We start from the raw sequence: 15,505 nt of genomic DNA, 5'->3' as shown, positions 1-15,505 counted from the left end.
GTTCTTAACCAGTAAGCCTTTGTAGGTGGAAGTTTCCTGTCTTGGAGCCATTTGGTCCCAAATACCCAGCAGCTGCTTCCCAAATTACCACACAGAGGCTTAATATTACTTATAAATGCCCAACCAATAGCTCAGGCTTATTAGTAACTAGGTCTTACATTTTAAGTTAATCCATATTCCTTATTTATACTCTGCCATGTCGTGGTACCTTTTCTCAGTATGGCATACCCATCATGCCCTCTCCAGGTCTGGCCAGAGTCTCCTGACTTTGCCTTTCTCCTTCCCATCATCCTTAGTTTGGTCTCTCTGCCTATACTTCCTGCCTAGCTACTAGCCAGTCAGTGTTTTATTAAACCAATTTGAGTGATAAATCTTTACAATATACAAGAGGATTATTCCACAGCAAGTCATCGCTTTAAAATCATAAAGTAAATTTCAAGTAAATAAGTCAGTTACCTTTACTTATTTATGTTTGTGTTCATATGTGCACACGAGCGTGTATGTATGTGTGTGTGCATGTGTGTGTGCATGCATGTGTGTATGTGTATGTGTGTGTGTCTTGCAGGAGTCAGTTCTCTCCTTTCTCCATATGGGTCCTGGGGACTGAACCCTTCAATCTTGGCAGCAAGTGCCTTTACCTGATGAGCTGTCTTGCTGGCCCTCTCTCCTCTTTAATGTACATGCAAATAGCATTCCCTGTACTACCTACAACTGCCTATTGAACCCCTTTTCACGCTGTCACTGGCATAGGGTCACCTTTTGAGAAACAAGCCTAAATCATCTGTAAGGGATGCTGGACCAGACTTTGGCTGGTACCCACCCACCATGGCCACCTTCTCTCCGCTGCTGAATCTGGCCACTCTCTCTCTCTACTCTTCTACACTGCACCTAATTCAAGGCCTTCAGCAGGGCAAGAACTGCAGAAACCCAGCTTCTACCTGCTGTTGCCCATTTTAGATGCATCCCAGTCTGACAAAGACAGGCTCTCTGATGCTGAGAGCAGGTGTTCACATGTATCCGAACAGCAGTTACGAGACAGGTATGATGCTAAGGACTCTGTCATCCGTCCTAACTCCTAGACCATCCAGCTGTGTAGTTCCCATTGTTCCCATTGTAAAGAAGCTTAAGAAGTAAATTTCCTAGTTCGAATATGAAGCACTGGGTTCCCCAATGCATCCTCATACATATGTTATTAGACTTTGTTCTTGTTTGTTCCTGCTCGCACTGATCTCTCCTGTGCCCTTCTTCTAGGTGATCCCTTCTTTCCCAGTCAGTCCCCTTTCAGATGAAGAAACTGTCACAGGCTCCTTAAGTGACTTGTCTAGGGGTCCACAGCTAATCACTGGGTCACCACTAATTACCTCCCTGTGGTTGTTGTACAGATGACTTAATGAGTGGCTTCACACAACAACAACAATGCATCCTCCTGTAGTTTCAGAGGCCTCAAGCCCCAAATCAAAGGACTAAGAGGGTTGTGCTATTATGGGGTCCTAGGGAAGAATCTTTGGCCTCCTCTGGGAGCTCCAAGCAGCCCTGTGGCTGCATCTCTCCGATTTTGGCCTCCATCGTCCCTTCTCTTTCCTGTAGGGACAGCTGTCATTGGTATAGACATGTCTCTCGCCTCTCCCAGGTACTCTGGGCTGATCACATCTGAAAATTCTCAGTAATGTTGGCAAAAGTTCTCTTTCCAAATAAGGTTACAATTTTAAGTTCCAGGGGCTAGGATGTGTCTGCATCTCTCTCTCTCTCTCTCTCTCTCTCTGTGTGCTCGTGTGTTTTGGGAAGGAAGGCTGCTGTTCAGCACACCCCAGGGGCTCAGATGAGCTGCATGGTATAGTCCTTCCTAAACCTGTGCCCACTACTTCCTGATGGGGCGCACCCAGCCCTCCTCAAGCCGGCAGCCACACAGGCATGGATTTGCTAGTTGTATCAGAGAGGATGGGCTGCTAAGTCTTGATACTCTGCTGTCTGCCTACCCACCATCCCTTCAGCTCTTGGCCATTTCTTCTGAAGCCTTTTGATCTGTTCCCCTTGGATTTAAGAATTCTCCCACCTTACCATTAAGGAGTTCAGGAGGTCAGGGGCTGTGAGGACAGCTTCAGACCTGAGCAGGCATGATGGATGTGGTGCTCTTGCTTCTGTGACCGCACTTCTAACATAGGACTGTGGATGGCGTGATCTCACCAGTGAAGTGTGGAGGAAAGCGCTGCAGCTGCGTAGGTGGTCGCCGCAGCTGCGTAGGTGATCTGACTGCAGCTGCGTAGGTGGTCACTGCAGCTGCATAGGTGGTCACCGCAGCTGTGTAGGTGGGCTGTGTGTAGCTGCGTAGGTGGGCTGGCTGCAGCTGTGTAGGTGGGCTGACTGCAGCTGCGTAGGTGGTCGCCGCAGCTGTGTAGGTGGGCTGGCTGCAGCTGTGTAGGTGGTCACTGCAGCTGCGTAGGTGGTCTGGCTGCTCGCTCCAAGCCGCAGCAGTAGAGCAGGCTGCTCTTCATTCCTGTTCCTTCTCACTATTGTGGCCCCAAGCAGCTATTTTCTACCAAATTAAAATCCACTCAGCGCTCTTCCTGTCCCCGAATAAAAACTCCTCTCCCAGCTCTTGCCTGCGACAGCAAGACCTTTTAATAGATTCTGCCTCGTAGAACCATGAGACATATGTCCAATTAGCAGTATAATTTTGCTTAAATATACAAATAAACTGTTGACTGACAACAGTGGCACATGTTGGCGGCTAATTTAGGACCAAGAAGTTTGGGAACTGGGGTATTGCCTCTTCCCTCATCTCAACCTAGGCCTTTCTTTAGGGAACAGATCTTCATCCTGATCATCTGTATGGCAAGGGGGGGACATCTCCATGCTATGCTCCGTATTGGGCAGAGTATCCAGGCATGAACATTCATAGAACCAATGGAGCAGCCACTGCTTAGTGAGCACCTATGGCATGTCTGCCACTCTGTGGGATGCTGTGTATACAGTAGTCCGTTCTTGAGGGGACAGGAGGCGAGCAACAGCTGGGCATCTCACAAGAGCGCCTTGCTCCAAGAGGACAAGGGCTTGGTCTCTCTTGCTTGCTGCCATGTTGGTACACTTGGCACAGTAGGCTCAGTGTATATTCTTAGATGCGTTCTCGAGGGAACGAGCAAGATATTTTGAGCTCTTGTTGAGTGTCCTAAAGGAGATAAAATGTAGTCACAGGATAAAGAGCCACTGAGAGCGGAGTTAAGGAGAGCTCTCTGACCTGGGCTGTGTCTGAAGGGCTGTCCAGCAGCCAGCAAGGGTAGAAGGGGAGGCTGTCAGAGCTGGCTTTGCAGCTCCTGGGGCTCTGCAAAAGTGGCCTTGGCTGGGGCTAGGTGTGCCTCTTCCTTCCTTGTGTCTGTGTTACCTTGCCACACTGATGATGGGTTCTCTCAAGAGGTTCCAGCCCCCATACTGGGACATGGTCAAGGTCTGCCCCTGAAAGTGGTGGATGATCCCTGTCATGTGACCTTTGGACATTGCAGTGGTCATTCTAGCAATGGTTGGGGATGGATGCCATAAGGCTCCTGTGTGACTCTAATTTTCCTCATGCCTGTACCAGGATCCCTGCAGGGCTGCAGGGCAATGGCAGAATACAAGCCACCCTGAGGGGAGCTTCAGGGATTGCAGGGCAGAGGTAGGGAGGCTGGGGTTGGGAAGAGCCAGTGTGCCAGAGCATGGGGAATAGCCTCCAAGAACCTACCCTAAGGCTGGGGACTCCATATGAGCTAGATTTCCCTTAGAAACATCAATTAAGAAATAAAGCATTTCAAGACAGCCGCTGTGTTAGTTTCCTGTGGTTACTGAAACATTACTATTGAATGGCGACTTAAAACAATACAGACTTGGGATGCTGGAGGTCAGAAGCCCAGAATGATCCTCTGGGACAAAATGAAGGTGGTGTTCCCTATGGCGGCTCAGGAGGAGGATCGATCTCTTGGATTTTTGATTTTTCTGATTTCTATTTTGTTTCTTTTCTTCCTTCCTTCCTTTCTCACTGTGTAGCCTTGGTTGGCCTAGAGCTCATTATGTACATCAAGCTGGCCTTGAACTCATAGAGATTGTTCTGCCCCCGCTTCTCTTGTGATTAAAGGTGTGTACCACCACACCTGACTGTTTTTCTGGTTTTAGAGATGCCGCAGGTTCTCCCCACCTTCAGAGCCAGCAGCATCTGGTCCAGTTCTCATGCTGCTGTCTCCCTGGTTCTCTTCTGCCTTTGTCTTTCACTTCTGAGCACTGTGGAGATTACCTGGGCGCACCTGAGCAATGCCGCTAATCTCACTATCAAGATCATGGGGGTTATTAACAAGCTTCCTTTCTTCCGCAGGACTGTGAACTGCTGTTGGATCTGTTAAGAAAACAAATCTCCCTATGAAAAATTCCAAATGTCATTACATTACATTATATTACGTTCCATTCTTTCCGTGAATGTTGTATCTGGCGCCCCTACCTGAAATACACTGCCGTAATTCTTTTGCTTGCTTACTGCTGGGGAACTTTAAATTGTAATTCCAGTCTCTGTCTCTAAACCAGGACACTTTGCTAAGGAATCACAGTGTCATAAGTACATATAATGAGATTAACAAGTGTTAATTTCATCTGCATTAGTTGGGATTCTCTAGGGTAGTCGTTCTCTGGCTCTCTAATGCTGTGACCCTTATAAGTTCCTCATGTTGTGACCCCCTAACCATAAAATTATTTTCACCGCTACCTCATAACTGTAATTTTGCTACTGTTATGCATCACAATGTAAATATTTCTGGAGACAGAGGGCCGCGACCCACAGGTTGACAACCTCCGCTCTAGAGGAACAGAACATCGAGCATGAAGGTGTCCGAAGTGGAATAATTACATTAGCTGATGTGGACAGGTTGGGTTGTCCAGCCGTGGCTGTTTGTTCACTGGAAAGACCGAGAGTGCAGGAGGACGGATGCCTCTGCTGCTCCAGTCTGACACCAAAGATCTGGAAGATTCCTAGGACGGACCCACTGATCTTCGGTCCTTGTAGGAAGGTCCAAGGAACTGGGTTCTAACGTTGGCGAAGGATGGCGGCAGCAGTGGGAGCAACAGCCACAGAGTAGAGGGACTTAACCTCAGGAAGCAAAGGCAGGCAGGCAAAGGCAACACTACTCTCTCCTCAGATCACCTTCTCTCTGGGCAGCTGTGGGTACTGTCCACTCTTGGGGCATGTCTTCCCCCTCAGATAGTTCTTCTGTGAAAGCATGCCCCTTAGTTGATTCCAGACCCTGTCACGTTGACGATCACATCATCTAATTGCTACCTATGGTCAGTTGCCTAGATTCCCTACCTAATACCTTCACATGCCCCTGAGCCTGCTGCCCAGCCTCATGCCCTTTCCAAGAGTGAGGCCTTCTTGCCCATAACTTTTGGAAGTGTCTGTCCCACCAGCAGCTCCCAAATAACCACACAGAGTCTTATATTAACTACAAATGCTCAATCTAAAGCTCAGGCTTATCATTACTAACTTGTGCAACTTAAATTAACCCATTTCTATTAATCTGTGTGTTGTCACGTGACTCGTGGCTTTACCTGTCCTCAGCATGTCTTCCTCCCTCCGTGTCTCCTGGCAACTCTACTCCCTCTGCCGTTCTTCCTCAGCATTCCCAGTTTGGCTGTCCCGCCTATACTTCCTGCCTGGCTCCTGGCCAGTTAGTTCTTTATTAACCAGTGAGAATAATACATATTCACAGTGTGCAGCAGGTTTGGTTTGGTTTCTTACCATCAGTCATGAAAGCACAGGGCTGTATAGCTATGAGAAGAGAATGCCATCCCACATCCAGGCCAGTATCCTGAGCAAGTGTGGAGAGAAAAGAGGGGAGGCCGGCTGGCTGCTGTGTTATTCTGCTCATGGTCTTAGTGCTTGCTATTCTTGTCCATGATCGCCATTCCAGAAATGCCCTCACTTTCCCGGCCACAGAGCGACTGTGAGAACAAATTAATTACGTATCTTCTCACCATGTGTGATTAAGGGGCAGGTGGAGGGAAGGAAGAGTTCTCTGTAGCTTTTCTGGCCACGAGGTTCCCTGTCAAGTGGCCAATGGTTACTTTCCAGCTTGAAGAGTGCAGGTCCCCAACTCCTGTGGGCATCTGTGGAGGCAGGCTTGCTCTTTGGCAGGAGGAGCTGCAGGTTGCCAGTAACAACGTCGTTATTCTCTTAAATTTGCAGCTCGTTTGCTGAGTGCTTGCTGTCATGACAGCTCATTTGTGCGGATCCTGGGGATGCTGGGACAACTTTCTTTGCTTCCTGCCTCCCTCAGCCATTGTCAGCAGTTTGAATTCCATCACTAGAGACTAATTCCTTCAGTCTAAAACCCTATTCCCAGTTAGGTACAGGTATTGGGCTGGGGAGATGGCACATGCCATACAGGCATGAGGACCTGAGTTCAAATCCCAGAATCCGCGTTCGGAGAAAGCCAGATAGATGCAGTGGCACACGCCTTTAATCCCAGAGCCTGGGAGAGAGAGGCAGGCAGATCTCTGTGTGTTTGAGGCCAGCCTGGTCTACACGCGTGTTCCACGCCTGCTGGAGTTACATGATGAGTTCCTTCTAGTTACTTTACACTGCTGCCATAAAACCCCATCGCCGAATGTGAAGGTAAGAGAAACCCCTTTTTGGGACATCAAAGTCTATGGCCAGTGAGACTCCCAAGTTTAGGAGCTAGGGACTTTCTTTGATCTGGAAAGTATCTATTTTGACTTCTGTTTCTTTTTTAGAAGTGCGGTGGCATGATGCACCCAGATTGTCCAACTCGCAGTCCTCCTACCTGGGCTTAAATGCACTTTATAGTCTAGGCAGGTTTTGAACTTGGGATTCTTTTGCCTCAGCTTCTGAGTGCTGGAAATCCAGGCTTGCATCACCAGGCTTGTCTTCAGTGGCATTCGTTACTAATTGTCACATTGGTTTTGGGCCTGAGTTGATATTGTTTGGTATTTGTCCCTCTTCTCATGACACACAATATGCCATGCTCTCTCGATCCTCTGCATATCTGTTAATTTTCCTTTAGATGTTAGAAACTGTACTTTCTCTTTATGGGTGTTAATATATTTCTGTAATGGATGTTGTTGAAATTTGATCTAGGGCATTGCTGAGTTTCTGGGGCATAGTTAGTTTTTCTTTTCAGGTCTTGCTTTAATATTTGTTAGTCATGAATGAGGCAATATTTAGGCTATCTCTGGCTAGCTACTGAGGCTGGAACTTCTTGGGTATGAACAGTGTCCCACGAATTACGAGACTTTTCTAGCCTGGATGGTAAGACCAGGCCGCATGTAAGTCCTGCTACTTAACTCTAATCTATAGGGTTGTTCTTTCTCTGGACTCAGGCAGTTTTTGCATGTCTGTATGCTGATCAGCCTTAAGCTGACTACCAGGGGACAGGCCCTGTGCAGAGGGCCATTTTCCTTTATTACTGTTCTTTACTTCTCTCTCCTGTCCTGTGAACTCGTTCTAGACTCAACTCCATCTCCTTAACTCGAGAGTCCTTTTCACAGAGACTCTGCAGTCAAGCGGGTCCATCTTCCTTCCTGGACACTGTTGGGTCCATCTTCCTTCCTGGACACTGTTGGGTCCATCTTCCTTCCTGGACACTGTTGGGTCCATCTTCCTTCCTGGACACCGTTGGGTCCATCTTCCTTCCTGGACACCGTGGGGTCCCTCTTCCTTCCTGGACACCGTGGGGTCCCTCTTCCTTCCTGGACACCGTTGGGTCCGTCTTCCTTCCTGGACACCGTGGGGTCCCTCTTCCTTCCTGGACACCGTGGGGTCCATCTTCCTTCCTGGACACCGTGGGGTCCATCTTCCTTCCTGGACACCATGGGGTCCCTCTTCCTTCCTGGACACCGTGGGGTCCATCTTCCCTCCTGGACACCGTGGGGTCCATCTTCCTTCCTGGACACTGTGGGGTCTTTTCTTCCTTCATTGCACAGTGCACCGGGTCTTTCAAAGCACTGTTTTGTGTTCCAAATGTGAAGGTAAGAGAAACCCCTTTTTGGGACATCAAAGTCTATGGCCAGTGAGACTCCCAAGTTTAGAGTTGCCATTCCCTTAGGTGGGGAAGCATGGGGCTGGGGGGGGGTGTCATGTTTTATGGTCATGGTGTGGTGGGAAGGACATGCTATGCTTGAGACACTGATTGGACACTAGTGTGATGTCAGAGAGGCCATTGGCTCTGTCCAGCTCATGGTTGGAGAACGGTCTGGGCAGGTAATGCTGGCCTTTGTGCCCTCAGTGCATGGGACAGGAGGAGGCTGCTGAGGGGGTAAAACTAGAGGATCATATTAGCTATTGTGGAATTTTCTATCCTCTTTGCATGCTTTGAAGTCCTAGTTCTTTGTAGGCATTAGACGGGCTTTTCCTCTCAGTGACTGAGTCTGAGAGAGCTTGCGTCTCTCTTGGCGCTGTGACTTTTGTAGGCAAACCTACCGATGCAGAATTCATATTCTCCAGCCACTTCCCTTCAGCTCTTACACTCAAGACTTCATTCCCTTAGCTCTAAATGTCCAGGACCAGGTCCCAGTCAACTAGGCACAGCTTCTGAGCTCCAGAGCCTGTAGTAACGACTCAAGCCAGCCAGTCCTAAGCTGCTGTCTCACCTGTCTTTCCTGTAGAACCTGCAACAAAGACTTCTGTCCATGTTTTCTACCTACCCTGGTAGTTTTCCTTGACACCCCACGTGGTATGCCATGACTTCTGGGGATTTGTGACTAAAATTCTAAACTTTCCTTCATTATAATTATGGCAGTGCTTATGTATCTTACCATACTTGATTAAAACGCTTCTCGGATTCCCCTACAACAAGTATAGAAATACCTGCTTTGGCAAAGAGCAGCGCATATATGACCCACTTCCCAGCAACCCCATGAGGTAGCTATTGTTTATGGATGTGACCACCGAGTTGTGAGAAGTTGTGTAACTTGCCCACGGTGATGCTGCTGTTCATTGTCATTGTCTTTGTGCTCATCTTTGTCTTCTTTATGCACATGTTAATGTGCAGTGCAGTGAGCTCATTATGACATGCGCACAATAGACTTAATCATCTTCAAGATCGATTGGCTCCGTTTGGAATCTATGACTTTATCTTTCACTGTCCCCCACTCCTTCCCATCTTTTGTGGGGCACTTCTCTCATGATATCCCCAAACTTGAACAGTTCTGATGGGGTCCCTGTGGGTTCAGTCTGATGTTGGTAACTTTCTGCCAAGTTTAGGGAGATAGGGCTCCTTCTCCCGGTGGGGGGGGGGGAGGAGGAAAAGAGAGAGAGAGAGAGAGAGAGAGAGAGAGAGAGAGAGAGAGAGAGAAAATGAATGGTCCTGCTTGGCTCTTTGCTCCATTGGCTCAGATCAGTAATTAATCGGCCCTGGGTTTATCTTATTAGTCATTCATTGTCCCCCCCCCCCCTCAAACCACAAACCAAGGTGTCGAATAACAATGCTTTTAATTAATATGGGCCAGATTAAAACTCATTACAGCAAGGTGATAATGAGGTAATCATAAGGCATGTTATTGAACTGGGAATGAGAAGGGAGAAGGAGCCCGGGCAGGGAGACCATGCCAGCTGTTCTGTGATAGTTCAGTGGGGATGGGAGGCAAGTGTTGGGGATCTTGGTGAGGAGGTGCTGCGCCCTTACATCCAACTGATGAGTGAAGCCAGGTTCTAGGTAAGGGCATAACTGTGGTACATTGAGCAGATGGGTACCAGATGTCAGAGGTAGAGGCAGGAATTGGGAGGTCTCTGAGGGGACCCTGAAGTCCGTATGTTTAGAATAACATTCCGCTTCTATGTGTATCTCTATCTTCTCCCTCTCTCCCTCCCTCTCTCCTTCCTTTCTTTTCTCGCTCCATCTCTTACTTTTTGTGAGAGGGCCTAGAACTTTCTAGCCACTCTGTGGGCCATAGACCAGAGCATTTTTTATATCACAGGAAGTTGACTGGGCAGTCTTGTCTATCACCTCATCTCTCTTATACTTCTGGGTGTGTTTGAGCTCAAAGATGCGTGCTTCAAGAGGGTGACGAGGTCAGGAGATGCTTTGTTCATCAAGCGTATGTGTATGGCTGGAAGATGGTCCCAGAAAGAAGGAATCATTCTGTTTCTCCATGGATTCCGTTCCTCCATGGATTCCGTGCCACCAGCAGGCTCAGGCACCATGGAGTGAGTGAAAGTCAGAAACTTCATATTGCCAGGAACTTTTCCTGAATGTTAGACTGAGCCTGGCTTCTGATCCAAAAGGACAGTGGACCTGTGGGAGCTGGAGCAGTGCAGGGACCGTGGAGGTCTGTGTGTTACTCTAGTATTCAGCATTTGGGTTTTTCACCATAACAGAATATTTTAAGTTTTTTGTAAGTGGCAGTGCTCTTTGTCTCTGAGTGTTGTGTGTGTTAGGAGCTAGATGAAGATGACTTCAGGTGTATGTGTGTGTGTGTGTTAAAAGCTGAATTAAGGTGACCTTAGGGCGTCTTTAGTGGAAATGGGGGTGCTATATTGCAGTAGGTGCTGACACAGTTTCATGGATCCCAGTTTTGTGACTATATGACCTATCTTTGTCACCATTTTTGGTCAACATTTTTGGTGGCTGGGTGACTTACCCTGAGCTACACAGACTATATTGTAGGCACATATAGCCTCTGTACCCAGGAGCTGATAGTTGAGCCAGGGTTGGTGGTCTCCGTGGGTTTGGGTGAACCATGGATCCCTGTGTTGCTTAGACAGTGTTTGAAGGTGACCATTCCTCTGTGTCAAGATATACATTTGGGGCTAGAGAGATGACTCAGCGGTTAAGAGCATTGCCTACTCTTCCAAAGGTCCTGAGTTCAATTCCCAGCAACCACATGATGGCTCACAACCATCTGTAATGAGGTCTGGTGCCCTCTTCTGGCCTTCAGGCATACATGCAGAAAGAATATTGTATACATAATAAATAAATAAATATTTTAAAAGTATGAATTAAAAAAAAGATATACATTTGTCACTGTTTCAAGCCACAGATGAGGGACAGTGAACCCTGTTTCCTTTTGGAGGTGCTGGACAGGATGAGGCCAATGGACTCACAACCAAAGGGACATGTAGATGGGAATCTAGCTTAAAGAGCACAGTGGCAGGTCTGCCAATGATACACACATGTGCATACACACTCTTGCTCCCAGGGTACCCCATAACATACAGGCACACATAGCAACATATGCTGCACACATAGTGGCACTCATACACACAGTGACACACACGCACACACACACACACACACACACACACACACACACTGGCTTTAATAGTTCCCTTGATCTGAAAAATCCCTCAATTTTCATCTTAATCATTGCAAATTTAATTCCAGGGTTTAGCCCTGTGTATCACCCAGTTTCTAATCACATAAGTAATTTGAACGGAGGAAATTGGATGTAAAGAATTATTAAGTAGTGAAAGATGGCTAACTCTTAAAAGAGGTCCAGTGAAATTCTAATGGCGATAACGGTAAACGCACATAGCAGCTACTCGTGGAGATGCTGGGGCAGAGAACAAGGCTGGGTCTGATGAGGTAGCCAAGCTCTTTCCACCTTTCGGGCAGCCTGCTGGCTGGCAGAGCAACTTGTTAGTGGGCATGGCAGCAAGCGAAACCGTAGGGACAGATGGTTGGGTGCTCAACATGTTATGGAGTGCATTGGTTGGCTCACAGAAGGAGACCACAAGATGTGGAGGGTACGGCCACCACTAACCTGTGAGGTTCTAGGTTGAGCCGTGCCTGCTCCAGCTGGCTGCTCATCTCCTCTGGATCCTGGAACCATGAAGGGCAATGTTTGGCCTCTGTTTATGCCTTAAAGAATCCCCCTGCTGCCCAAACCTGATGCCTAGCTTTGGGATCAGAGAAGAGGCGGAGCCATAGCTGAGAGGCAGTGTAGATGATTCCATTTACAGGGGTTTGATTTACTAATATCTTTTACCTTTAGGGGCAGGAGGGAGGTGGGGCCCTGGAGTTCACTGGCCAGCCAGTGCAGAGGACTGGACGAGCTCCAGCTTCAGTGGCAGAACCTGTCTCAAAGATTGAAGTGGAGTGTGATTGAAGAGGACGTTGGATGTTGGCCTCTGACCCCACACAGACTCACACGTTCTGATCATTTGCCCACAATAGCCCACATCATCTCGTCTCAGAACTCCAGCTTAGCCTCGACAGCTATGGCTAACTTAACCCGGCTCCGTACGTCCTTCCACTGTCTGACACTGAATAGCTTCGTCCTGGTTTCAGTTCTTTGTGATTCTGGGACTGAACCGAGCCCTATGGATGCTAGACAGGCATTCTACCAGATGAGCTGCATCCTCAGCTCCCCGTTCTTGCACTTCGCAGGGATCTCCCAACTCTAAATCCTCTGGGGTCACTCTCCAAGTCCAGAATAATTTCTTACTGTTTCCTGCTAGAGGAAGCAGAATATTGGTGCCCCTTGGACCCCATCTGCATCAAGGTTGGAGGACTCCACTGAAGGGGGTGGGGTTGTGGGACCATAGCTTTCCCTTAGAATGGGTTGTGATGAGCGTCAGAGCCATACAACAGGGTTGGAAATGGATGGGTCCCTGTGGGCCCGAAGACAGCCTGGAGCTGGGACGGGGGTGTTCAGGGCTGCAGGGTTCTTTTTTCTTTTCTTAAATTTTTATTTATTCTGTGTGTCTGAGTGTTTGCCCACATGTGTGGGTGTGACCCATGCGTGTGCTGAGTTCCTACGGAGGTCAGAAGGCACGTATCCCTTGGAACTGGAGTCACAGATGGTTTATGAGCTCCTATGTGGGTGCTGGGGACCAAACCAAGTCCTCTGCCAGAGCAGCAAGCATTCTCAACTGCTGAGCCATCCCACCAGCCCCCAACTTTCTCTTCTTATTATCAGAAGAGGGGTTCTCAACCTTCCTCATGCTGTGACCTTTTAATGCAATCTCTCCGTGTGGCAAGCCCCACCCATAAAATTATTTTTGTTGTTACTTCATAACTATAATTTGCCACTGTTATGAACCATATTTAAATGTCTGTGTTTTCTGATGGTCTTAGGCGACCCCTGTGAAAAGGTTGTTTGATCCCCAGAGGTTGAGAACTACTGTCTAAAGGAACAGTGTGCTGTGTGACTCACCTGGCAACTAAATTTACAGGAAGACATTTCTTCCATTCAGGTTAACTCTTCACCTGGGTTTATTGCTAATTATCATTCTTCTTCTTGGCACCTGGGAGTGTAAGTCTGTCTTCAGGGTTCAAACTCCTTTGCTACCTTGTTGGTGGAAGCAGATAACAGGTCCCCATAGCACACTGGGGCTCCTTGTCTCCTAAATTACATGCCAGGCCCATCTTTACTCAGAAGCTGTAGCTCCCAGGCGGGAGAGCTGGCTCAGTAGTTAAGAGCACTGATTGCTCTTCCAGAGGACCTGGGTTCAATTTCCAGCACCCAACTATCTGTAACTCCGGGATCTGACACCTAATAAGGTAGCACCCCCTAATCTCAAGACCCTTAGCTGGGCTCGACTGATGACTCAGGAGAACCAGCCTGGATGCATGTAGGGATGCCTCTCAATGCAGGTAGGACCAAGTCACATCAGAGTGTCAATAAAGGGTCCCGTCATTGAAAACCTGCCCAGCTGTCTGCTCCATGTGTGGGAATGAAGCCCCAGATTTGGAGTGTTTTGTAGCCTTTCCTTGGATATTTGTTTCTATTTTCTAAATAAGACAACTGATTTTCTTACTTTTAAAGGTATCAACTCTGCCTCCCTGAACTACTTTGAGGATTAAAAAATATGATATATATGAATAGTTGTTATTATTTACTATTATTACTGTTATCAACCTGTCAGTGGTGGAACTGCAAACAACTTGAAGTATTCGATGGCTGGGGAGTAGGTGGCAGAAGTATTAGCTCGGTATACCCTTGAATGAGCCAGTACGTTTGTCTTGGTTAATAGCTGTGTGGTGAGCGAGGCTCCGTCCAGTTAAGCTTTGATAGAATGGGAGGAGACTGGAGTCACCAGGCTGTGTGCAGAGGCTGGTCTCAGTGTGAGATTAGAATTGACTTCTCTGGGTACCAGGAAAGTAAAAGATGAAAAGAGGGGTGTGTGTGTGTGTGTGCATGCATGTGTGCATGTGTGTGTATATGAATGTGTGTGTGCATGTGTGTATGCATGTTTGTGTGCATGTGTTTGCGTGCATATGTGTGCGCATGTGTTTGTGTGTTTGTATGCATGTGTGTATGCGTGTGTTTGTGTGTGTGCACGTGTGTGTATGCATGTGCGTGTGTGTGTGCACGTGTGTGTATGTGTGTGTACCTGCCCTGGGCACCGGGAAGTAAACAAAGGTGTTTGAGCAGAGAGGCAGAAGGGAATACTGTCTAGGGAACAGGCTGCTCTCACTTCTCTGGCTTGCCTGTCCCTTGCAGGTGCATCTCCGCTCCGCCAGACGTCTCTGTGAGCTCTGCTGTGCCAACCGGGGCACCTTCATCAAGGTGGGCCAGCACCTGGGGGCTCTGGACTACCTGCTGCCAGAGGAGTACACCAGCACGCTGAAGGTGCTGCACAGTCAGGCCCCACAGAGCAGCATGCAAGAGGTCCGACAGGTCATCCGGGAAGACCTGGGCAAGGAGGTACCTTGTTCTGGAGCAGGGAGGGACCGGAGCAAAGGGGAGCCCTTACAAAACAGTTCCTACTGCCTGGGCCTAGGGTACTGAGTGGCCATCACTGGTGTGGAATCAGATGTCTCAGCAACATTCAGTGCTAAACCAGAAGCTAGAAGGAGCCTCAGTGACCATCAGGAAAAAAATATCAGCTGAAATATGAGATGTCCATATTCAGCAGTGTTGGCTGGTGACCTAAGGTGGTGTGGATGCTTTGACCTAATACAGTCTGTCAGCTGCTCGGGGTTTACTGCATGCTGATGATTGTCGTGTGTGACACTGTCACAGTTAGTCCTCACAGCAGTGTGAGGTGAGAACTAGTGCAGACTCCACTGCAGCTGAGGGATAACACATTGTGCTAGGAGGCCATCAGCAGACCGTCCAGCTCACTGCATTGGCTCCTCTGGTAGACACTTATCCAGCCTGCTTGATCTCCAGGGAAGGAATGCTTACTGCCCGAGGTCCTCCTCCATTCTATTTCCAGTGGTCTCTGTCACTCAGAAGGCTTCTGCTGGGCATGGTACTGCATGCTTGCCTTTAATCCCAGCTCTTGGGAAGCAGAGGCAGGTGGATCTCTATGAGTTCGAGGCCTACCTGGTTTATGTAGTGAATTCCAGGACAGCCAGAGCTATATAGTGAGACCCTATCTCAAAAAAAAAAAAAAAAAGCTTCCTTAAAGTAGAGGCACTTGAGCTCCTCAAAACTCAACTTGTCATGTCTGTTCTGTACCCTGGAGTGACAGAGAAAGAGAAGAAAGGGTCTTTGTCTCACCTTCACCCTCAAGATGGTGACCCGCAAGGTGTTTTTTGCTTTGTTTTTCTAAACCTGGGTATGGTTGCTTGCCCCCCCCCCC

The 15,505-nt window shown here is 48.2% G+C and overlaps 1 protein-coding gene across 6 annotated transcripts in view; it reads left to right on the top strand.

Annotated features, from left to right (window-relative positions):
* Positions 1-15,505, top strand: part of Adck1 (aarF domain containing kinase 1) — a 103,868-nt gene that overhangs the window by 27,823 nt on the left and 60,540 nt on the right. For all 6 annotated transcript variants that reach the window (XM_041658622.1, XM_041658620.1, XM_041658621.1 and 3 more), the window contains exon 4: positions 14,419-14,622. In XM_041658622.1, the coding sequence (XP_041514556.1) occupies positions 14,419-14,622 (204 nt within the window). The remainder of the gene's footprint in view (positions 1-14,418; positions 14,623-15,505) is intronic.

The sequence above is a fragment of the Microtus oregoni genome, unplaced genomic scaffold, assembly GCF_018167655.1.
Source record: "Microtus oregoni isolate MIOR12 unplaced genomic scaffold, Mior012 000009F_ref0000495, whole genome shotgun sequence".
NCBI classification, from domain to species: Eukaryota; Metazoa; Chordata; class Mammalia; order Rodentia; family Cricetidae; genus Microtus; species Microtus oregoni.
The sequence above is the reverse complement of the archived record's forward strand: the minus strand, read 5'-3'. Positions and strand labels throughout refer to the sequence as shown.